At 55.4% G+C, this 23678-nt stretch overlaps 3 protein-coding genes across 10 annotated transcripts in view; 1 reads left to right on the forward strand and 2 right to left on the reverse strand.

Moving 5' to 3' along the window:
• TXNRD2 (thioredoxin reductase 2) overlaps nucleotides 1-343 on the reverse strand; it is a 29545-nt gene extending 29202 nt beyond the window's left edge. For 2 of the 4 annotated variants that reach the window (XM_047760905.1, XM_047760906.1), the window contains exon 1: nucleotides 220-341. In XM_047760905.1, the coding sequence (XP_047616861.1) occupies nucleotides 220-298 (79 nt within the window). In that variant the 5' untranslated portion in view covers nucleotides 299-341. Of the gene's footprint in view, nucleotides 1-219 lie in introns of all 4 variants that reach the window. The other 2 variants (XM_047760908.1, XM_047760909.1) reach the window with 2 other exon arrangements.
• On the forward strand, nucleotides 43-17032 carry COMT (catechol-O-methyltransferase). Of its 3 annotated transcripts, none has more exons than XM_047760914.1 (5): nucleotides 43-377; nucleotides 11364-11649; nucleotides 12372-12565; nucleotides 12832-12963; nucleotides 14614-15357. In XM_047760914.1, the coding sequence occupies exons 2-5, from the start codon at nucleotides 11364-11366 to the stop codon at nucleotides 14674-14676; spliced, it is 675 nt and encodes a 224-aa protein (XP_047616870.1). In that variant the 5' UTR covers nucleotides 43-377; the 3' UTR covers nucleotides 14677-15357. The 3 variants fall into 3 exon arrangements, with proteins under 3 accessions (XP_047616870.1, XP_047616866.1, XP_047616867.1); XM_047760910.1 differs by lacking the exon at nucleotides 14614-15357 and adding an exon at nucleotides 15364-17032 and having other exon boundaries at nucleotides 48-377; XM_047760911.1 differs by lacking the exons at nucleotides 43-377; nucleotides 14614-15357 and adding exons at nucleotides 971-1133; nucleotides 15364-17032.
• ARVCF (ARVCF delta catenin family member) overlaps nucleotides 16955-23678 on the reverse strand; it is a 35734-nt gene continuing 29010 nt past the window's right edge. For 2 of the 3 annotated variants that reach the window (XM_047760901.1, XM_047760904.1), the window contains 11 exons: nucleotides 23133-23304; nucleotides 21601-21672; nucleotides 20394-20521; nucleotides 20051-20201; nucleotides 19754-19952; nucleotides 19559-19670; nucleotides 19373-19463; nucleotides 19032-19088; nucleotides 18610-18695; nucleotides 18013-18132; nucleotides 16955-17656 (listed from right to left, as the gene is read on the reverse strand). In XM_047760901.1, coding sequence (XP_047616857.1) covers nucleotides 18025-18132; nucleotides 18610-18695; nucleotides 19032-19088; nucleotides 19373-19463; nucleotides 19559-19670; nucleotides 19754-19952; nucleotides 20051-20201; nucleotides 20394-20521; nucleotides 21601-21672; nucleotides 23133-23304 — 1176 coding nt within the window. In that variant the 3' untranslated portion in view covers nucleotides 16955-17656; nucleotides 18013-18024. The remainder of the gene's footprint in view (nucleotides 17657-18012; nucleotides 18133-18609; nucleotides 18696-19031; nucleotides 19089-19372; nucleotides 19464-19558; nucleotides 19671-19753; nucleotides 19953-20050; nucleotides 20202-20393; nucleotides 20522-21600; nucleotides 21673-23132; nucleotides 23305-23678) is intronic. The other variant, XM_047760903.1, reaches the window with a different exon arrangement.

Consider the following 23678-nt stretch of genomic DNA (forward strand, 5'->3'; position numbering starts at 1 on the left):
TCTGGGGGTGTGCAGGGCACCCCCACGTGGTGACCTTGCCATTATCACCTCTGCCAGGACTCTAGTTAACGCTGGGCTGGGGGACCAGGCAGTGGTCACTCCGCTCGGCAGGACCTGCGGGAGACCCCCTCCTCCCCCGCGAGGACTCCCGCTCTAACCCCGACCCCCTCTCAGACCTCCGACCCCACGTCCGTTCCGCCCCGTCTGCCCCCGCCGGACCTGCTGCGCCCCGCGCCCCTCCTGGCACGACCCGCAAGCGCCACCGGAAGAACCCGGCAGGTCCCCGCAGCGCCGCCATCGTTTCAGCAGCGGCAGCCTTTGGGTCCTCGGCCAGACTGGGCTGTCTGCTGCGCTGCCTGCACGGACGGTTGTACAAGGTGGGTGCGCCCGCGAGGGTCCACCAGGTGGGGTCCAGACGAGGAGTGGGCGTCTGGGGCCGATCAGGACGCCTCGGATGTCGGGGAGAATTAGGACTCTGGTGGAGTTCCCCCTGGGGTGGGGTTCTCCGGACCTGGATGGGGCTTCGGACCTGGGATGGGGATCTCCATACTTGGGGTGGAGGGGGTTCTCCGGACATGGGGCGGGGACGGGATCCCTGGACATGGGGAGGCTCCGACCCGTGGTGGGGTCTCTGACCTGAGATGGGGTCTCTGACCTGGGGTGGGGGCTCTGGACATGGGGTGGGGTCTACTGATATGGGGGCCGGTGGTGGGAGGGAGGGGGAGTCGTGGTGCAAGTCCACTTGGTCACAGGGGCCACTACAAGCCTCCAGGACTCAGACCTTGGGGTTGAGGGTGGCTTCTGGGAGAGCTTGGACCTGGACCAGGTTTCAGAATCAGAATCTGACTCACTGCCCTTGACCTCTGGAGGGAGACAACTGTGGGGTATGGTCAAGGGGCCCAACCACCTCCCAGGGGCACTGCTGGCAGGCCCTGGACTGCCCTGGGCCTTTCCTTTCAGGAGATTGGCTGCCCCACCAGGAAGGGGAAGCTGGGGTATGACCTGCCCCAGACCAGCCTTTTAGGCTTTTCCAGCCGGATTCCTGAATACTGCTGCTTGCCAGGGCTTTCCACTCCTGGGGCATCCTTGAGGCTTGCCCGAAGACTGGAGTTAGGAGAACACAGCAGACTCTGGTAACTGCACAGTAGAGGAAGGACTTGAATCCCTCTAGACTTGCTCAGAGAGGGCTGGGCCTTTAAAAGGAGGGTGGGGGAGTTCCCAGTGTGGCCCAGTGGAAATGAATCTGACTAGGATCCATGAGGGCGCAGGTTGGATCCCTGGCCTTGCTCAGTGGGTTAAGGAGCTATGGCTACGACCCCTAGCTTGGGAACCTCCATATGCCGCAGGGCAGCCCTAAAAAAAAAAAAAAAAGATAAAAGGAGAAATGTGGCAGACATTGAGGCTTGAGAGAGTCAGGGAGTGAAAAATTACAAAAAGTGGAAAGAGACCATGGTCCATGTGACACCCATTTACACAGTAGCTGGAATTTGGGCTCCTGCCTTCCTGCAGAAGCTGGGAGGTGCAGCTACAATGCTTGCTTTCTTTGCAAGCAGTAAGTATTGGCAGGCATCTTGGGAGGCTGGGCTACCCTGCAGAAGTGGCCTTGAGCTTTGTGGCACAGTTAGTGTTTGTTCCAGTCTTTATAGGAGGCCTTTATAGGTGGAGAAGAGGGCTCTGAGGGGCCTGGTTGGGGTCTGTCAAGGAGAATCTCATTGCTGAATGGTTGGAGCCAATAGTAAACCCTGTTTTTGAGTCCTGAGGTCAGCCAGTTGAGAAGATTTCGGATGTTCAATTCTCAGCATCTTTAGTTGGTGGGATGAGGCCATAGTGGCAGCCAGATGGATTTCCTGGCTTGCAGTGTGAATATCTGTGCTGATGGCATAGACATCAGAGTTGCAGGCAAGCCCGTGACCTGGTGCAGAGCCCAAGGGATATGGGATTTATGATGGCTGAATGCAATGGCCCACATGTGACGGGTGGCGGTGAGGGGTTCTCTGAAGTTCCTGCCACCTGGTCTGCCTTCAGCTTTCAGGACTTTGTCAGACCCTGAGGGCAGGGCAGCTACAGGACACCCGAATCCAGGAAGGTTCTGAGCAGTCGGCTTTTAGTTCTCAGTGACACTGAGCCAGAGGGAGGGAGGAAAATGGGGAAAATGAATATTTGGAGAGTTGTACCAGATATTGAGGAAACAGAAAGAACTGGAGGTTTGGTGAGGGGCAACAACGTGAGGTGACAGTGCAGTCTGGTTTACATGTCAGACCTCAGACACAAAGGACAGGCCTGGACCCTGATGACCCACAGTTTGTATTGTTTTCTCCACTGGGACAAAATTGCTCTCTGTGGTCATTTCCCTCTTTGTTTTCGTTTTTTTTTTTTTGTCTTTTCTAGGGCCACTCCCGCAGCATATGGAGGTTCCCAGGCTAGGGGTCTAATCGGAGCTGTAGCCACTGGCCTATGCCACAGCCACAGCAACGCGGGATCTGAGCCTCGTCTGCAACCTACAGACGACCACTGGCCTACACCACAGCTCACGGCAACGCCGGATCCTTAACCCACTGATCAAGGCCAGGGATCGAACCCACAACCTCATGGTTCCTAGTGGATTCGTTAACCACTGAGCCACAACAGGAACTCCCATTTCCCTTTTTGGTCAAAGGTAATCACAGTCATGTTTTTGTTTACAAAATAGTTCAGGTCTCCCTAGACTTGGGCTGATTATTCATATAAGTGCACCGAGAATAATAGTTGACACAGAGCCTTTTTAAAAGTTCGCTCAGTGTAGGTTTTTATAGGGAATCTCAGATTGGACTTCAAAAGTTTCCATGGCTAGGAAATCCAGCCAGGAATGTGCCATCACACTTCACCTGTAGACTTGGTGAACAATTCCTTGTAGAATTCCTCTCTGCTCAAGCCCCCCCCCCCCCGCCCCAATTTGCAGGATATTGGGCCTGCAGAAGGTGACCTCTTTTGTTCTCTGAGAGTCTGGGGACCCTGGTTGCCAGGCCTCAGGCTGGGTTTTCTAGAGGGCTTTGTAAGCCTTGGTTCCATAAAGTGACCTCGGTTCCTTAAAACTGTCTAATCAGAGCTGACTCTATGTCATGTCAAATATGACATTCCTTGGTAATACAACCAAGGTTTTCAGTTATGTCCTGTCACAAGAATAACAGATTCTTATTAAACCTGTACAGATAACTATATTGCCACGAAAGTAGATACTCAATAATAGTTTATGGTTTTTGGAATGATCAGGCAGTAAGAAAAAGATAAAGGCTTTAATTTTCTCTACAGAAATAAAACTTACCAGATTGTTATGAGTCAGAGATAGCTTAAGAGAAAAGGGAAAGGTGTGTTTTTTTTTTTTTTTAATATCCAGAAAACGGAACATTAAACAGCCAACAATATTCTTCCTTTATCAGTTTACCTAGTCTCCTGTAGTTATATTTTGTTCCACTTGACCTTGGGTTAGCCATTTCGAGCCCATGGGCTTGTCCAGCAGAGTTCTGAGTTCTGGTGACCCCTGGTCAGAGGTCCCTGCACAGCCTCTTCTGTGGGTCTCTGAGGCAGGTGCTTTGTGTTGCTCATGAAGTATTCTGGCCTGCAGCCCAGTTCACATGCTTTTGGAGAAGCATCAGAGTGAGACAAAATTATCTGCAGCTGACAGAAGACTTAAAATGGCAATTCTTAAAGAGCTCATGAGAGTGGAGTTCCTGACGTAGCTCAGCGGAAATGAACCTGACTAGCATCCATGAGGATGCAGGTTCGATCCCTGGCCTTGCTCAATGGGTTGACCATCTGGCGTTGCCATGAGCTGTGGTGTAGGCCAGTGGTCGTCTGTAGGTTCATTTAGGATTGCTTTGGAGAGACAGTTGTCAAAAACATCTGCAGGTTTGAACACTTGATTAAATGGGATCCCAGTTTACTGCAAAACAATAGTTGGTTATCCACCTAACCAAGTGACACAGGAGGAAGCACGAGTGCAGAAGACCTGGGCCCTTGACCTGGGGACCTGCGGATCTCCTGAGTCACGAGGTGCACAGGTAGCTTGGTTTTGTATTTGAAGACACAGGAGCTTTGTTTTCCTAGGAAGACTGTTCAAAAGGTAAAGAGAAACCATTTACAATCTCTTATTTAAAGCAGACTAATAGAAGTTCCGCTGTGGTGCAATGGGATGGGCAGTGTCTCTGGAGCGCTGGGACACAGGGTTGACCCTGCTGGAGCTGCTGCCAAAAAAAAAAAAAGGCAGACCAGTAATCTAAGAACTCTTTGTCATTTTAGTTTTGTGTAGGTACACTATTGATGTTCAAGCTCGTTTAAGAAAAACTTTATAGGAGTTCTTTCGTGGCTCAGCAGGTTAAGGTTCTGGTGTTGTTACTGCAGCGGCTTGGGTTGTTATGGCAATCCAGGTTCAATCCTTGGCCCCAGAGCATCCACATGCTATGTGTGCAGACCTCACTCAGGGGGGTCAGGGATCTGGCGTTGCTGTGAGCTGTGGTGCAGGTGGCAGATACAGCTTGGATCCCATGTTGCTGTGGCTGTGGCATAGGTTGGCAGCTATAGCTCCGAATTGACCCCTAGCCTGGGAACTTCCTTATGCTGTGGGTGCAGCCCTAAAAAGCAAAAAAAATAAATCCTTGTTTTTTTTTCTTTTTTAAAAAAGATAATCTCTAGTTGCATCCATGTTGCTGCAAATGGCAATATTTCATTCTTTTTATGGCTGAGATTATATCTATCTATTTCACATCTTCTTTATCCATTTATCTGTTGGGGGCACTTAGGTTGCTTCCATGTTTTGGCTATTGTGAATAGTGCTGCTATGCACTTTGGGCTGCATGCATCTTTTTGAATTAGAGTTTTGTCCAGTTATAGGCCTAGGAGTGGGATTGCAGGATCATGTGGCTACTTTGTTTTTGGTTTTTTGAGGAACTTCCATATTCTTCTTCATAAGTGGCTGCACCAATTTACATTACCACCAACAGTATGAGAGGGTTCCCTTTTCTCCACACGCTTTCTAGCATTTGTTATTTATAGACGTTTTGATGATGGCCATTCTGACTGGTATGAGGTGGTACCTCATAGTACTTTTGATTTGCCTTTTACTAGTAATTAGCCGTATTGAACATGTATATACAAATCTATTTAATCTTAGCCAGCTGTGACTTCACAAAAAATTCCTTTCCCACAAAACTGCAACTTTATTAATTCAGGTTTATTTCCCTCTTTTTTATTTTACTTTAGGACAGAGTGACTCTCCCTCCCTTAACAAAAACACATCCGACATTCTCTGCATACTTTTCACATAAGAACACATCCTATTTTCCTCCCTACTTTGTATACAAAGTTGATTCCCTTTGCTCTAAGTCTGGTAGTAGTTTTAGTCTCACACATTGATTATGATTTTTAACCATTAGCAACCTTATTTTACAGAGAAAACTATGAAATGTTCATATGCCAGTATTCTGGGGCAGATTAGCAAAGGTTGTGAATATAACACCTCATAATCTGTAAGGAGGATGCTTTTCACAGTACAAATTGTTTGACGGTGGCAAGAACATGTATGTTAACACACCCAAATATCTTTAGCCTCTTTGTGTCATATAAACATGAGAAGCTAAAAGTATATAAACTTAAACATGCCTGATAATGAATGTTTCAGCACTTTATCTTGTTGAGAATTTATTTAGATATTCAATGAATATCTATTTTTTAACTTAACTTGACATAACTAAGGTTGCAAGTTACCAAAAAGATTTTGGAAACTGTTTTTAGGCAGACATATTATAACACACAATTTTTACTGAAATAAAGTTTGTCAGAACAGTGACCAGATTTGCTTAAAATCAAATTTATCCTTTGTATAATCTTAAACATCTAATGGATGCAAATGAGTTTATTTAACTAGTAAAGTAAGTAGAATAAAAATCTATATTTGCAGTATATTTAATGTTGACAACTCTAAAAGATACACATGTTTTATGAAATCAATAATATTAAACTAGTTTTATTTAGCAAAGGTTTACCAAGTAACATGAACTTTGAAAACAGTTTGGTTGGTTTTTATATTTCTGGGAGTTCTGGAAGTATTTAATTTATATAAATTCTTGTTCCTCTGAAGCCAATTAGCTTAGAAATCTTTTTCTTTTTATGGCTGCACCTGTGACATGTGGAAGTTCCCAGGCTAGGGATCTAACTGGAGCTTCAGCCGTGGGCCTATACCACAGACATGGCAACACCAGATCCAAGCCACATCTGTGACCTATGCTGCAGCTCATGGCAATGCCAGATCCTTAACCCAGGGATTAACACTATGTTGGGTTCTTAACCCACTGAGCCACAACAGAAACTCCTAGGATAGCTATAAAGGGATTTAATTAAATTAATTAATTACTTTACCTGTTGATTGATTGATTGCCTTTTTAGGGCTGCACCCTCAGCGTATGGAGGTTCCCAGGCTAGGGGTCGAATCGAAGCTGTAGCTGCCGGCCTATAGCACAGCCACAACAATGTGGGATCTGAGCCACATATGTGACCTACACCACAGCTCATGGCAAAGCCAGATCCTTAACCAACTGAGCAAGGTCAGGGATCGAACCTTCATCCTCATGGATACTAGTCAGATCGTTTCTGCTGAGCCACAATGGGAACTCCTATAAAGGGATTTTATAACTTAACTTGGTAATACCATCTGGAGGTAGGAAAATATATTAAAAAAATACAATCACACATAAACATACAGACGTGCAAACAGAGATCTTATGGTTTTCATTAGAAAATTTTAGCTATGCCTCAAGCATGAATACACTTACATAAAAATCAATAGTTTATGTAAATCTTGGACCTTGTCTTTGCTCCATTTTATATTTTTATCCAAATTGTATTGTGACAGGGTAGATTAATTACCTGTTCAATTTGAAGACTTAAAGCTTTCTACCAGCATCTGTGAGGAGACCTTTAAGACTTTTTCTCTGTCCTGATATATAATCTTAGGGAGGTGTGGAGTCACTGTTTCCAATTCTTTTTTCTTTTTCTTTTTAGGGCCACACCCGCCCCATTGGAAGTTCCCAGGCTAGGGGTCAAATCACATATAGCCACCGGCCTACCCCACAGCCACAGCAATGTGGGATCCAAGCCACATCTGCCACCTACACCACAGCTCACGGCAGCGCTGGACCCCGACCCACTGAGCAAGGCCAGGGATCCAACCCTCACCTTCATGAATACTAGTCAGAGTCATTTGGGCTGCGCCACAATGGGAACTCCCTCCAATTCTTTTTTCTTTTTCAACTTCAGGTGGTTACTTTTGGAGGTCTCTGAATCCCTTGAGAGCCCCTAGTGGGGCAGGGGCCCAAGGTGTCAGTGGCCGTGGGAAATGGGGGGCTGGAGGGGAAGAGAAAGGCCTGGCGGCATGGACAGAGGGCAGAGGAGGCAGGGGCTCAAGCAGAGGCTGCAGGAAGTTGGGGGTGTGGTGCAAGGAAAGGCCTCTGGGAACCACTGAAGACTCACCTTCTCCTTAGCAAGGATGCCATGCAGACCAGAAGGAAGTGAGCAGGGCAGTTGGATGGCACAATGGCAGCAGGGCTCAAGAAAGTTCCTAGGGAGGATTGAGGCGGCCCTGCAGGAGCCTGGACAGACTCCAGCCCAGGAGACACCTTGTGGGTAATAGATGCAGGGTCTGCACCTGGGGCTTTGGGAGGAAGCTCAGGCAGGAAGGCCCTTCCCCTCCCCACAGAGGGGGCCAGGGTGCACCGCGCAACAGGCAACCCCTCAGATGCCCAGGCAACCCTGTCAGGCTCAGCGGGCACAGAGACTCCCATGCGTCTGGGCCCCGGGAGATGGGAGCTGTGCTGTTTTTTCTGGATCCTGCTTCCCTGTGGGCTGTGGCACATCCCTTTTTCTTTCTGGAACAGGGAGGATCAGAAACATGGTTGCTTGGAGTTCCCGTCGTGGCGCAGTGGTTAACGAATCCGACTAGGAACAATGAGGTTGTGGGTTCGGTCCCTGGCCTTGCTCAGTGGGTTAACGATCCGGCGTTGCCGTGAGCTGTGGTGTAGGTTGCAGACGCGGCTCGGATCCCGTGTTGCTGTGGCTCTGGTGTAGGCCAGTGGCTACAGCTCCGATTCGACCCCTAGCCTGGGAACCTCCATATGCCGCGGGAGCAGCCCAAAGAAATAACAGGAAGACAAAAGAAAAGAAAAGAAACATGGTTGCTTATTTTCTTTGTTTTCCACTGTTTTTACTGTGGTGAAACATACCTAAGTTAAATTTACCTTTTCAACCATTTCTAAGCATACAGCTTGTTGGTGCTAAATGCATTCACATAGTTGTATAAGCATTGCCACTGTTTTCAGAATTTTTTCACTATTTCCAACAGAAACTGTTCCCGTTCAGCAGCAATGAGCACCCTCCCCAGCCTCTGGTACCCTCTATTCTGCTTTCTGTCCCTGGATTTGCCTCTTCCATGTATTTCGTATGAGTGGAATCATAGTGTCTGTCCTACTGTGTCTGGCCCAGTCCCCCGAGTGCCACATCCGCCGGCTCAGCCATGACGTGGCAGAGGTGTCAGGACTGCTTTCCTTGTGGTGTGTTAACCAGCACTTTATTCATTTTAATGATGAGTGGCCGCTGACAGGGCTTCCTTCATCCGTTCATCTGTTTCCACCTCTTGGCCACTGTGACTCCTGCTGCTGTGAGTGTATGGTGGACAAAGTTTAGGTGCAAGTCCCTGCTCTCAGTTCTTTTGGGGACACACCCAGAAGTAGAATTGCTGGATCACATGTAACTCTATATTTAACTTTTTGAGGAACTGCCAAATGTTTTCCACAGCAGCTGCATCGTCCTATGTTCCGATCAGACGTGCATGAGTTTCTGATTTCTCCACATCCCACCCATGCTTGCATGTCCCTTTTTGTGGGGGGGGGGCAGTCAACCTGATGGGTGTGAAGTGGTACCTTGTGGTTTTAATTGGCATTTCCCTAGTGACCAGTGCTGCCGAGCATCTTTTCACGTGCTTATTGGTCAGCAGTTTGTCTTCTTTGGGAATATGTCTATTCAATTCCTTTGCTCGTATTCTAGTGGGGTTGCCATCTCTTTGTCTTTGAGTTGTAGGAGTTCTTTATATATTCAGGATTTTAACCCGCATCACATATGTGGTTTGCAGATTATTTTCTCCCACTACGTGGGTGGTCCTTGGGTCTCCTGATAGGGTCCTTTGATGTACAAAGTTTTTAATTTAATGAAATTGAATGTATCTATTTGTCTTTTGTTGCCTGTGCTTTTGGTGTCATCTCTAAGATTCCATTGCCAAATTCAAGGCCATGAAGATTTACTGTGTTCTCTTCTAAGAGTTTTGTGATTTCACTCTTCAAGTCAGGTCTTGGGTGCATTTTGAGTTATTTTTTGTATGTGGTGTGAGGTACGCCCTCTTGTGGGTGGAATTCTAGTTGTCCCAGAGCCAACTGTGAACTCTCCCATGGAGGGGTCCTGACACCTTTTAAACACCAACGTGAGGGTTTGTTTCTGGCCTCTCAGTTCTGTCCATTGGTCTTGTGCAAGAACCACACTGCTGTAGCTTCATGGTAGGTTCGAGATCAGGATGTGTGAGTCCTCTAGCTTCATTCTTTTCCAGGATTGTTTTGGCTCATGTGGGTCCCTTAAGACTCCATATGACCTTCAGGGTGGGTGTTGTATTGTGTTTGAGGGTCACCACACGTAATGATGACATCTTGACAGTGTCAGTCTCCAGTCCATAAATGTGGGATGTGTTTTCATTTATGTGTCTCCTTCAACTTCTTTTTTTTTTCTTTTGAGGGCTGCACCCACAGCATATGGAGGTTCCCAGGCTAGGGGTCTAATTGGAGCTGTTGCTGCCGGCCTATGCTAGAGCCACGGCAACGCCAGATCCGAGCCGTGTCTGCGATCTACACCACAGCTCACAACAACGCTGGATCCTTAACCCACTGAGTGAGGCCAGGGATCGAATCTGCAACTCATGGTTCCTAGTCAGATTTGTTTCCACTGCGCCATGACAGGAACTTTCCTCAACTTCTTTCAGGCTCTCATGATGCTAAAGTGTCACTGGTGGTGGCCTCATACAGACCCAGCCAGACCTCTGTGGCTGTCCCTCCCAGGAGGCCCCTGCCCTGAGGCGGGAGTCAGGAGATAATAGCATTCTGCTCAGAGCTTTGCCCCTCCCCTCTCTTCTGTCAAGAAGCAGGTTTGGAAAGTGTGCTTGACAAGCCCCTTAAAACCCCCCTCAGGAGTTCTCGTTGTGGCTCAGTGGTTAACGAACCTGACTAGTATCCATGAGGACGAAGGGTCGATCCCTGGCCTCACTCAGTGGGTTAAGGATCTGGCATTGCCATGAGCTGTGGTGTAGGTCATAGATGCAGCTTTGATCCCGCATTGCTGTGGCTTTAGTGTAGCCAGTTGACCCCTAGCCTGGGAACTTCCGTATGCCAGGAGTATGGCCCTAAAAAGACACACACAAAAAAGATCCATCCTTTGCTGCTGAGCTCAGAGGAGGGGTGTGGGGACGGAGCCATATGACCAGGGTGGGGCAGGGGGAGAGCTGGCGGGACCACTCTGACCCACTCACCCCTGCTTACTCCGTCCCATTTAAACAGGCCACTGTCCACACCTCCCTGTTCATTCTCTGCTCTGCCTGCCAAGCTCCTCCTCATGGTCTAGGGTGTTGGGGTCTGCAGTCCTGTGCTGTGCCGGAGGGTCTCCCCTCTAAGACCCTTGGCCTGCCTGCTGTTGAGATGGGAGCTTCTCAGAGAGCAGGGTCCTGTGTGGCCGCTGGCTTTCCAAGGTCCTTCCCTTTGTGTGACCCCATGAGTGACTATTGGCCCTTCCCTGTGTATGACCTGAGTGACCACGGGTCCCAGAGGAAGCGTCACGCCTTTCTTGGTATTTAATCCTTTTTCGTCTTAACCCTCTGCTCCAGTACCAGCTCATCTGACTGGGGCCCCAGCCAAGTGCCCAGAGGGGCCCTTGCCAGAGCGTGCAGGAGAGGGCCCCCTGAAAGTGATGTCCTCAGGCTGCCAGGGTGGGGGCAGCTGTGACTGGCAGCCCCCAGCAGGACAGCTAGATGAAAGATGAACCTGCGCTCACTTGGGGCATGGCTGCAGCAGGAAGTGGTTTGCAGGTGGGGCTCTGCTCACTGGGAGCTGGCAACCTGGCATCTGCCTGGCCTCTGAACCTTTGGCCCCATCAGCACAAAGGGGCAGAGCAGCACTCCCAAAGTGGGATGATGGATCAGCCAGGAGGGCCAGTCGCTAAAGCCAAGGGGCGTGGTGCTCCCAGGGGGCCGTGAGGCTGCCTGGCCCTGAGCCTTCTGCCCTCCCCTTCGCCCCCACCCTTCGCAGATGCTAGAGGCCCTGCCCCTGCTGCTGGCAGTCTGCTCCTTGGTCCTGGTGCTGCTGACACTGTTGTGGCTGCTGCCACACCCGAAGTGCTCTCTCGTCTTCATTGCCTGGGAAGAGCTTATCCTGCTTCCCGTCAGGAACCTCCTCATGGGCAGCAGCAAGGAACAGCGCATTCTGCAATATGTGCTGCAGCACGCAGTGGCAGGGGACCCGGAGAGCGTGCTGGACACCATCGACACCTACTCCTCTCAGAAGGAGTGGGCCATGCACGTGGGCAGCAAGAAAGGTAGGCAGTGTGGCAGCCAGCACTGGAGAGGCCATGGTTACCATGATCCCCGGTGTGGGCTGAGGCCCAGCCTCCCACACCCCGGTGAGGTTCAGGCCCTGACACGCGTGACCCTGTCCCCATGCAGAGGGAGGGATGTTTGATGATAAGCCCCTGGAGGTGCTGTTCCAGGTGGCCTTGCTCACAGGGGCCAGAGGCCACAGCAGTCTCCTTGGGAGCCCTGCACTCTCACGCCATCTGGCAGAGCCAGTGCTGGCACAGGGCGGACAGTGCCTCCTGGGTGTTCTGGCTAGGCATGAAGGCATATAGCAACCCTTGGAACCTGCCTGGTGCAGATTCCAGGCCCTCCCCCAGGCCACCTCCTGACCTTTGGCCTCTAGCCTGGGGCACATGCCCCCTGCACCCAGAAGTTGGACCCTGAGGACAGATGTAATAGCCATGGTCTGGCCCCCTTGGACCTTCTGACAGTGTCTGGCTCAAGGAAGCTGGGAGGCTCTGAGTGCCACCTGAGGACACAGTGGGGTGTGGTTTCCACAGAGGGCAGCTCTGATTCAGGATGAGCATGAGTCACCCAAAATGGTGGGAAAGAGGGAACAGCATGTGTGGAAAGCACAAAGCCCTGACGGGCTGGAGTTGAGAGGGGCTGCCTCTCAGTGGAGAGGGAGCTGAGCCGGGAGTGGGAGTGGACCAGCCCCTTTGCCTGCTCACCTCCACCCCCGCAGGCCAGATCGTGGACACTGTGGTGCAGGAGCAGCGTCCCTCTGTGCTGCTGGAGCTGGGGGCTTACTGTGGCTACTCGGCTGTGCGCATGGCCCGCCTGCTGCTGCCCAGCGCCCGGCTGCTGACCATTGAGCTTAACCCCGACAATGCTGCCATCGCCCAGCAGGTGGTGGACTTCGCAGGCCTGCAGGACAGGGTACGCTGCTGTCCCAGGGATGACAGATGTGGACACTGAGACTCTGGGGGACCAGGAGAGCAGGGAGGGCTGGGTCATAGCGAGGCCACATTTACCCAGCTGGCTGGCATCCAGTTTTACAGAGCAGGAGACCTGAGACTGCCCAGAGGAACGGGCAGAGCCAGAACCTGTCTTCCAGAACCCCAAAGTAAACTGCCAGTGGGCATGCATGGGGTTTGGGTGGGCTGTTTGCCCTGGGGGCCGGACACTGACAAGGGCTCTTCCAGGTGACCGTTGTCATCGGGGCATCCCAGGACATCATCCCTCAGCTGAAGAAGAAATATGATGTGGACACGCTGGACATGGTCTTTCTTGACCACTGGAAGGACCGGTACCTCCCAGACACGCTCCTGCTAGAGGTGAGCCTTACACATGGCTGCTAGGTCAATGGGCCTCAGCTCCTGAAGAGCCAGGTTCCCCAGCTGAGCCCTGCCAAGGCGGCCCTGGGGGCTCAGTGGCTTGGGCTGGCCCGCTGTAGGTCAGGACATGATGGGGAGCAGGGAGCTCAGGGGCCCAGGCACCATGGATTCTGAAGGAGAGGGGTTCTGGGCAGAGGGAGTGGCCAGGGTCCCACCAGGTGGCAAGGTGGCAGGGAGGGTGAATCTAGGGACCAAAACACCTGGGCTGAGAGGGCCCAGGGCTGGGGAGGCAGGAGGAGGACAGCCTAGTGGCCGTGCGGCTCCCCTACCCATCCTGATCCTTGTCGTGCGGCCCCTGTGCCCCTATCCCCCATCCCCAGTCTGTCCATCCCTGAGCCAGCTGCTCAGCCAGCACCAAACGGTGACCAGTGGGACTGCGTTGTCCCCAGGTAGGTGGGGCTTGGAGCCCTCACTGAGCTCAACACTGATGGCCACCACCTCATCCCTCCTGGGCGGTCAAAGGGACACTTAGTGGCTTGGGACACTCTGGCCCATCATGGCCTCCCTGCCCAACCAGCATGGGGTGGCCACCTCAGCTCCCCCACAGGCTGGGCAATGCCTGGTGCTGAGGGATGGTGAGCATGGGGGGCACAGCCCCTGGAGCCGGAGCTAGAGGCCAGGCAGGTCCTGCCCCAAGAGGTTCTGGTGTGGGTGTGGAGGGCTAGGCACCTGCACGTGGCGAGAAGGGGCCAGCACTAGACAGGTGGGTGTGAAAGGGCACAAGTATTCTGGGGTCAGGCAGAGGGGTGGTGGTGGCCAGGGACATGTGAGGTTTGACGCACAGGCAGGAGTACAGCAGGGGAGGGCAGGTTAGACCTGTCTTCCAGGAAGACCCTGTTGTCTGTGCGGAGTGGAGGGGGTGGTGGTGGGAGGGTGTTGCAAGGGTACCCAAGGCCAGGGCTGGGGCGGCTGTAGGGAGCACACCTGGGCAGGGACCAGGCAGCCACCCATCTGGACTTACGTCGCCAAGCGGGGGGGCGGTTTGAGCAGCTTTGGTGTGTGTGGTAATTATGGGGTCTGCATTGACAGAAAAGCAACAAATATTGCTCTTTGTAACTAAGAAACTAATAGTTTTCTCACTGTGCTTGTTCAAAGGTGGTAATTATCTCAGAAGAAGAGAAATAATAAATTGGGGACATGCCCTGTGCAGCTCGATAGCATCCCTCTCTGTCAGGGTGAGGGGCTGGCGGGGCAGGTGGGCAGTTCAGACCACAGGCTGCTTGGAGGTGGGCTCGGTGTCACTGAGGCCTCTCCACTGGTTGTTTGGGTGTCCTCACAGCAGGGCGGCTCCCCCAGAGGGGGAGGACTAGGAGGCAGGAGGGCTAGGCACAGTGCCTGTGTGACTGACCCCTTCCGGACCCTTCCACAGCAGGCCACACTCCTGTGGGTGGAAGGAGGGCAGGGTCAGGGGACACTGGATCCAGTTCTGGCCCTCAGGGGGCAGCCTGGCTTTTGTTCCCTCCTAATGTCCTTCGGCATACACAAGCAGCTCATGCATTTGCTGCCAGATCTGAGGTGCTCTCCTGGGGCGGGGTGCTGGGGGTTGGGGGGGGGGCGTCTTCTCCAGGGCTGCCCTCTGTTTTTGTTCAGATTCTGGCTTGCGGATGTCCCAGCCTCACTGACCTCACAGCTGTGTTTTCCATTCTTGCCTGAGGGCTGGAAGCAAGGGAACCACCACCAGAGACTGGAGGGGTGCACAGTGGTCCCCGCATCCCTAAGCCACCAGGAGGTGCCCGTCCACACCTCTGGTCCTGCTGGCAACTTAAGACATGCCTGGGGCCCCTTGCTTGATTCTGGTATCTGTATTTTTTTTAGCTTTTATTTAACGATTATGTAAAGAGAGCTTTGAGCTTCACCCCCTCCCTTAGGCAAACATTTCTTATCAAGGTTTTATGTAATTGTTTTAAGCAGCAACTCCCCCAGATTGGACATGACCCTGCTAGGGCTCCTCCTGCAGAGCAGGTGGAGAACGCTGATCCACCAGGGTCCAGGTGCTGGTGGAGATGGGATGCCTCAAGGGTTGAGCAGGATGGTCCTGAACCTCCAGTGACCACCGCCAGCAGCTCTGGACACCAGGCATCTCTCTGACCTAGAGAAGCCCCATGTTCCTGGTGCCAGGTGACTGAGGGCCAACTTGGCCTTAGTCACGTCTGTAGCCCCAATCTTGGCCCCATCACCCCCTCACCCCCCACCACACACATACTTCATGAGCACCTACTATGCTGGAGGGGCTGGGGTGCAGAGCCCTTCCTGCAGAGGGAACTACCAGGGGAGCTGGGTGGGGCAAGGCTCACTGAGCATTCTGTCCCTCCACCCCTCCAATGTCCATCTGTCCTACAGGAATGTGGCCTGCTGCGGAAGGGAACAGTGTTGCTGGCCGACAACGTCATCTGCCCGGGGGCCCCAGATTTCCTGGCACACGTGCGAGGGTGCGGCCGCTTCGAGTGTACACACTTTAGCTCATACCTGGAGTACTCGCAGATGGTGGATGGCCTGGAGAAGGCTGTCTACAAGGGCCCAGGCAGCCCTGCACAGCCTTGACGGCCTGCCCTGTGCCAGCTCCCTCTCCAACCCTGGTTCTGGAGGGTGCAGTGAACCCACTTCTGCCAACTTCGCTTCTGCTAGTATCTATCTGTCTGTCTTCCATGCAGCCCCCTTGAGGCCAGTGAGGCCCAGGCCTGCCCACACGGGTCCGCCCCAAGTGCAACCAGCTCACCTTGCAAAATCACCCCAATAAATCTGGAAAGTATCTGCCTATAAAACCAGGTCAGGCAGGCAGTGCCTGTGACAGTGTCACTCACCCCCACCAGCATGCCAACAGGGCAAGCCCAGCAGATGCTGGAAGCGGGGACCTGTTGGGCTGTGCAGGCATGCAGCCTGCCTTTGAGGTCTGTCGTCACCAGGTGGCAGCAGTGCCTCAGGGGTGGCACCCTACACCTCTATTCCAGAGCTTTCGCCTCTTTTTTAAGTCAGAAATGCAACTTCTTTACTAAAAGCAGCTGCTAATAATCTTACACACAATATCATGTTTAAAAGATACTACAATAGAAATGAAAGATTTGAGTATTTAGCTAAGAGATGAGCAGAGTGCTTCTCTTCAGCCACCACACTGCTCCTTCTGTCCCCTGGTGTCCTCACCTTTGCATCAAACATGCTGCCCCCACCCCCACCCCAGATGCTAAGGCTGTAGACTGGCCACAGCAGTGCCAGGAGTCAGCCCTGCTCAGTGCTGCTTCTGTGGCCAGGCCACGGTACCTGCTATAGCCCCATGGGGATGTCTCCAGGCAGGGCTGAGCCTAACCGGGGCCACCCCACCTGGGAAACCAGAACAGGGTAGCCAGCCAAGCTTCAGGCCCATGCTGGGGAAGGTGGACATGGCCGGCCCTGCAGCAGCGCCAGCTGCAATCTGGCCAGCACCCAGCCTCCCAGGGCAGAGTGGAAACACCGGCCCCACTCCCACTCTGCCCCACTAAGACCAGCTGGGGCACTTCTGTGGTTGCCCAGCTGGCAAATGAAGGAGTGAAGTTGGCTTGTATCTACCTAAATCCAGTGCCACCAGCCCTGACCCTGGTGTTCTAGCCTCAAGACACCTAAAGGGTTTGATCTCTGGCCACCTCAGGCTTCCCAGGGTCCCAACAGAGGTTGGGGTCCTAGATCCCAGGGTCACCCTCCTGATTGGGTCCACCTGTGCCCAAGACCAGCCACCAGGCAGGACACTATCCCGGGCCTCAGGGCCCTGCTAACCACCCAGGATCAAGCCTACCGCTCTTTGTGTATAGAATGAGAATGCCTGTGGGGAAACAGCCATGGGGCCTAGGAGGTGAGCTCCCACTGGACACAGCAGACATCACAGAGGTGGGGGCCACCTCCGCCCACCCAGCAAATGAGGGGGGAGTGGTGGAGAGGGAGCTGATCCTCAGAAGACAGAAAGTTCCTTTACTGCTTTTTTTAATTTTCAAGTTTTCTTACAAAAATTTAGATGTTTACCAATACAGTCTTTAATGCTTTTCGTCAGTGTTTTTCTTGTTTATAAGTCGCAAACAGCAGGCACTGAACAGCAGTCCCCCCACTGCTGCCAAAGGTCAGTCCCAGAGGTGCCCCTCGGGCCAGAGCTGCGCAGGGGAGGCCAGCTGTGGGCCCCACGCGTCCAAGGGCGGGTGGGGCAAGCAGCCTGACCCCCTGCTCACTGCCTCCAAAGCCTCCGTGTGGGCCGACCCTGAGCAGCCCCAGACTAGGGGCCCAGGGAAGCCCCTCCACCCTCCAGGTCCGACTCCTTCCCTGAGCGCCCCCTGCACGGCTGCGGGGCCCTAGGACCCACCAGGCGGCCCTCGCCTGGGCCGGCCAGCGCCCCGCCAGCCTCTCACTCGCACACAGCACCACGTGGGTGAACTAACTGGCCCACGTGGGTGAACTAACTGGCCCAGGACTTGGGAGGGAAAGAGTGAGGGCGGGGAGGGAGGCGTGTTCAGAATGGCCGCCCCACCACCCCCCGCCACCGCTCCGGCTCTGTTGAGAGGCGCTACCGGCCCCCGCCGCCAGGGGGCGCCGAGCTCCACAGCTGGCTCTGCGCGGCCGGCGCGGAGGTCCCTTCTTCGGAGATTAGATCCTAGGAACCAAAGGCTGGGCCCAGACCCTGAGAAGGGAGAAGGGCGGGCTGAGCGAACCGGGCAGCGGGGCGAATGGAGGTGTGGACAGACGTAGGCAGCTGCCCCCCAACCTGCAGGTCCTCGAGGATGGGACCGTGCTTGGGGAGTTCGAAGGTGTGGAGGGACCCCACCCCCTGTCCCATCTGGCCCCATGCCCTCCGGGACCCGATGGCTCCTTCCTCTTAGACTCTGGCCCTTCATCCCTCCCGTGGCTTTACAGGACCGCTAAGCTCAAGACCAGCCTGCGGGGAGCGCGCGGGGAGAATAGAGCAGACAGCCAGTGAGGTGAGGTCCTGCCTGGAGGATAGGCAAGGTCGGATGGGTGGAGGTCAGACAAACGTACCCGGCATGCAAACTAGACCCAGGAGTCAACGGGCTGAGGCTTAGCATCCCCCACGGCGTCCACCAGCCTGACGGCGGGCCTGCTGGGCCCCAGAGGAGGAACCTTCCTGGTGGGGTTGGGCTGCAGCAGTGGGCAGGAGGGCATTAGAGGCAGAACAAGGCAGGTTAGTCAGGGCTGGCTGGTGGGGGCTGAGTGGTCAGTGGGCAGGGCTGAGGGCAAAGGGAGCTGAGCAAGTGTGGCTCAGAGCTGCTGAGTGAGTGTGGCTGAGAAGAGTCTTGTGCCCAAAGCATTGGAGCAGAGCAGGCATCAAGGGCTGCCCTGGAGGCGAGGCCATGCAGGCCATCGCACGCACACGCATGCAGGGAGGAATGCAGACACGCTTGCTCAGGCTCCCCCAACAGCCCTCTGTCCTGTGCCTCCTCCCTCCCAGTGGCTATGAGCTTCCAACCACCTGCACCCGCAGGCTGGCTCCAATGGGAGGTTGCTGAGACAGAAGGGCCACTCCCTGAACCAGTCTCTTGGCCCAGTGGCTGGCTTGCAAGTGAGTCCCACCCCGGGCCCAAGGCAATCCCTGGACACCTGCCCACAGCCACTTACTTTCAACGGTTCCTTCTCAGAGGCCTCCCCTGTAGGGTCACTGCCTCGAGCTCTCCGCTCCCTCCGGTCAACGGTGGAGTACCCATCTGCAGGGTGTAGGCAGGAAGGGAACTCTGGAGCAGGCACCAAGAAACCGATGTCCTGGTGCAAGGGGCCCTGGGCCTGGGTGCATCTGGAGAGGCCCTCTAACTGCCCACTCTGAATCAGGCCTTCTCACAGTGGGGCCTTGAAGCCTCTCGCTTACTCCCCCACAGTGGCTCAGAACTCTCTAGCCGCCCTTCAGCTGGCTGACCGGACACATCTGGGCAGTGACCATAACTGGCTGCCCCAGCCCTCACTCCTGAGCACCTCTAAACCAGATCTCTTTTCCAAACCCACCCTGCCACGTGGGAAACAAACAGCACACCAGCACCTGCACTCACCCGAACTAAGTGCCTCCATGGGGATCATGTCCCGGCTGCCTGGCTTCTCGCCACCATCTGCAAAGCACAGGCAGGTGGCTGGTTGGTTGCAAGTGGGGGACTAGCGGTGGCCTCTGCCACCCTGGGTACCTTTTATCACTAACATTTTTACACCACTCTGCTAGGCCTCTGTCTGCTGGCACTGTCACCCCCAGCTTGATGCCATCATAGAAAGGATGGAGGACGGGAGGGGGAGGGGCGGGGGCGGGGCCATCTTCCTGGAGGGGGCCCACTTCCCTCCCTGCCTCTGCCAGGTGGGCAGGTACTCCTGAACCTGGGGATGGGCCCTGCCCGGTGCTCACCGAGGCTCTTATCCACCAGCGGCAGCGTGCTGTCGTCCAAGCCTCCGGGGCTCGGTGCTGCCTTGGGCCCCTTAGCATTAGCAGCGGTCGACTGCAGGGGTGTAATACATAAACAGAGTGGGTCAGCGGTGCTCCCGTGAGGGACCCAACCGGGCAAAATGAGAGAGGAAGGGCCAGCGGCCTCACCTGGAAGCGCGCCTTGGTCCAGCCATCCCTCTGCAGGGCACCACGCAGCTCCTTGTAACTCCACACGGTCTGCAGCACGTGGGACGCGGCCTTCGCCTCCCGCGCGGATTGGCTGCGACCAGGGCGGGGTCAGCGTCTGGCCCCGCCCCGCCTATCTGGGGGACCAGCCCTGACCCCCGCCACTCCCCTACCCACCTGGCCGCGCCCAGTGCCACGAGCGCGGGCACACCACGGGCCTGCAGCAGCGAGCGCGCGTTATCCAGACTGTCGGACACGATTTCGTGAATGGTGTTGAGCACGGCCACCACTGTGTCTTCTTCCAGGCGGGCTCCCGGCCGCGCAGGGGCCTGCGCGCTGCGCACATTTCGCACCAGCTCTGCCATGGCGTAGCTCCCTGCGGGCAGGGCGGTGAGGGCGCGCCAGTGCAGGCAGGAGGGGGGCGCGAGGAGTACGGAGGGGGTCCGGACCCTAGACTCCAGTCCCTGTCCTCACCGATGAGGTCCTTGTTGCGCCGGTCCAGCGAGAGGTTGCGCAGGGCGATAGCAACGGCGCGCACCACCTTGTCAGTCTCCGACTGCAGCAGCTCCACCAGCACTGGCAGCCCGCGCTCCTTGCGCACCGTGGCGCGGATGTACGTGGCCCACTGCGGTGGGGCAGCGGGGGTGTGCTCAGCGGGGCCGCGCCGCATGCGGACACTTGCCTACCTGAGCCCCGGCCGCTACCTCCAGCTGACAGTCCTTCTCCCGCGCCTGACAAAGCCGTGCTGTGCGCCCGCCTTCACCCGGAAGCCTCCTGGGATTCCCTCTGCCCCTCCCTGCCAGGCCCGGCCTCTCACCACCCAGTTGCCAGCGCTGAGGTTCTGCAGGGCACCGGCTGCAGCCTCCAGGGTGTTGAAGTTCCGGCTCTCCGTCAGGAGGGACAGGTAGAGACGCACCACCTCGGGCTGGTACAGCAGCTCAAAGCCTGGGCGCAGACCACCCGCACCCCACCGTCAGTCAGCCCCCCACCCCCTATCAGAGAGTATTTAGCACCAACATATTTACCCCTATGGCCACCCAGGAGGAAAAGCTTTCCCATTTCACATGGGTATCAAGAGAGGCTCTGAGGCAGCAGTAAGTTTGGGGGAGGTCACTCTTCCTCTGACTCCACTGCCAAAGAAATGGGACCTGCCTGGCAGCTGGAGCCTGCAGGCAGCCTAGGGTGGGGAGGGAAGCAGCAGCCAGGCGGCTCCCCTAGGAACAGGTCTCAACTCCCTAGCAACACCCCTACATATATGGTTATGGGGGGCTCCACATCAGAGATGCTCAACCACTCCTGGTCACTCTTCACTGAGGCCTCAGCCTAGCAGTGGTACTCCAGGGATGAGGGTGGGACAGCCATCCAAACCTATCTCCATACTGGGACTGTGTCATGGGACATCACCTTCTCCCACCCCCATGCCACCACCTCCCAGTCCTCATATCCCATGCCCCTTGCACTCCAGCTTCCTATTCACCAGATGCTCCAAGCATATACTGCACCCTGCGCCCCCAGGGCATTTGCATGAGCTGGTCCCATAGCCTGTGATGCTCCCTTGGCTGGGTCCTTCTACCCTGCTTGGGGACATCTGGGCTCACGAGGCACACCTCTCAGGCAGGATTCCCAGAACACTGCCACACACAGTAGGACTCCAACAGACAGGGCAAGAAGGATGAACCACTGCACCCATAGTCAGGGCAAGAAGGATGAATCTGACTGTACCCTTGGGCTCTGAACCCCTCAGAGTGAGTCTGAACTCAGCTGGCAGGGGAGACCCTGCCTGGGTAGCCCCACCCTTCAATAGGACCCCCGCCAGCCTCTCATGTGCTATGGGACCCAGCCCCCACATCCTGCTGTAAGTGACCTGTGCACAGACCCTGATTCTGAGCCCTCAACTAGTGACCAGGGTGTTTTCCAGGGAACCCCATACCACTGGGCATGTTTCCCCACAGAATCTCGGCAGCCCTGCAGGCCTGCTTGGGGGCACAAAGCTTAACTCATGGACTCCACTTCCCCCCACTCACCTTTGGCAGCCTCAGTCCTCTTGGGCAGGTCCAAGGTGTCAAAGTTATGGTCCACCTCACCATCCCTCTTCCCTGGAACGGAAGGGCAGTGGGAGGTGAGGGGACCCCACATGGAGCAGCTGTGTCAGGAAAGGTGAGTACAGACTTTCCAACTCAGGACCCAGAAGTGCCCCCATGTTCAAGAGTGGGCCCTGGAGGCCCTTAGAACAGAGCACTCCTCTGAGTTCAGCCCAGCAGGGAGGCCCAGGGATGGGAGTGGGCCCTGGGGGCTTGCCTTGCTCCCAGCCCTGCCTGAGCAACCAGGACTCATCCCTCATCAGAAGCTGGGGGCTGCACTGCAGATCCTGCCAATGGTCACTCCATGGCCACCACGTACATGAACTGAGGGGCTCAGAAGACCAGGCTGGGACTGGGAGGTGCAGACAGGGAAGCCAAGGGCTTGGAGGGTCAGGACATTCCTGGTCACACAGTGAGGTTGAGCTGGGGGCAAGGCAAGCCCCCCACCTCAGGCCCCTGCAGCAGCAACTCCTAACACTTGTCACACTGGCCTGCATACTTCTGTGAGAGCCAGCTCACCACCTTCCAGACTCTGAGATAAGGGACCTCCCCTTCCTTGGGTGGCAGAGCTGAGTTTGGATGATCAAGGGCCCCACCCTGCCTCCTGGGGCCTGAGCCACATCCCCCAAACCATCAGAGGGACAGACTCAAATCCCTGGCACCCCTGGGGATGGATACACCCAAGCCCTGTCCACCCTGGGCTCCTGCTCCAGGCCCAGCCCGGCCACTCAGCCTCCCAGTCCAGGGCTGACATTTCTGCCATTGTCATGTCCAGGCAGTTGTCATGGAGACAGCTGCCCCGAGAAGGGACCATGATGGATGGGGCTTTCCTAACACTGGAAGGTCCTGCAGTTGTCATGGAAATGGCTGCCTGAACAACAGGGGGGTCCCTGGTGCCCACTGTGCCCATCAGGCCTGCAGGGCAGGACCAACAGGGACTTACCTTGATGGAACCATTCTTCTGGGCAGCCGGGGAAGCACAGGAGAGAGGAGAGGAACCTGAGCGAGCAGCACCCCACGCCCTCCCGGAAGGCACTGGGCACAGGGAATCTCACCCTGGTTACTTTTGAGGGCCAAGTGCACACAGTGGGACAGGGATCAGGAAAGGCGGGGAGGGGAGTGAGCATAGGTGAAGGTGGTGCACAGACACCCCTTCCCCCCAGCTGCTGGGGAGCACTGGCAGCTGCTCTCGTGGTGGAGTTGGCATCAGGGGTTGGGACAGCTCTCAGGGCCTTCAGGTGCTCTGCCAGCACCAGGAGGTGGCACCGTCCTGGCACCTTCCAAGCTGGGAAAGCTGAGGGCCTGTGTCCAGACACCAGTGCAGATGGAGGCAGTGTGGCCTGCCAGCTGGGGCCCCGGGACAGCGCCCCTTCCTTGGCTCCCAGACCATGACTCCCACACACATGGGTGTGAAGAGCCTTCAGCGTGCTGGGGTTGGGGGGTCCTAGAGTGGCACCCCAGTCCCACCCACACACCTTTGGCCTTCTTGCCACCAAAGCAGCCGGCGTCATCCCTCCTCCGGCGCTGGGAGCCCACAGCACCACCTGGGGGCCCAGGCTCAGCCTCCTGGTACCTGTCGGCCCCAGGCACCTCCTTGTGCACGTGGTAGGACAGGTTCCGCACGATGCACACGCAGTTCTCCACCGACTGCGGGGAGAGGGGGCTGCTGGGGCAGGGCCGGGCGGCACGGGGCTGCTGGCCCCCAGGGAAAACTGAACACAACCAGTGAGAACACAAGGGCCCGCAGATGTAGAGAACGGGAAGCCTGAGTTAGGGGCCCAGTCAGGTGATAACCCCCGGAAGGGGATGAGGGGAGCACCTACTGGGCATAGGACCCTGTCCCAGGCTTTACAGTGTGGCCACTGCGAGGTGCCCACTCCCAGGGCGCTGCCCCAAACCCACACACCCATTCCCCTCTGTGCCGCCCAGATGGCTCAGGGCTCCCACTCCGCTTCCCCACCCTTTGTGGGAGGTTGAGAGGCTGAGCCCGCCTGGGGCCTGCTGGGCCACCCTGCTGCCCA

The sequence above is a fragment of the Phacochoerus africanus genome, chromosome 15 (assembly GCF_016906955.1).
Source record: "Phacochoerus africanus isolate WHEZ1 chromosome 15, ROS_Pafr_v1, whole genome shotgun sequence".
In the NCBI taxonomy this organism is placed as follows: domain Eukaryota; kingdom Metazoa; phylum Chordata; class Mammalia; order Artiodactyla; family Suidae; genus Phacochoerus; species Phacochoerus africanus.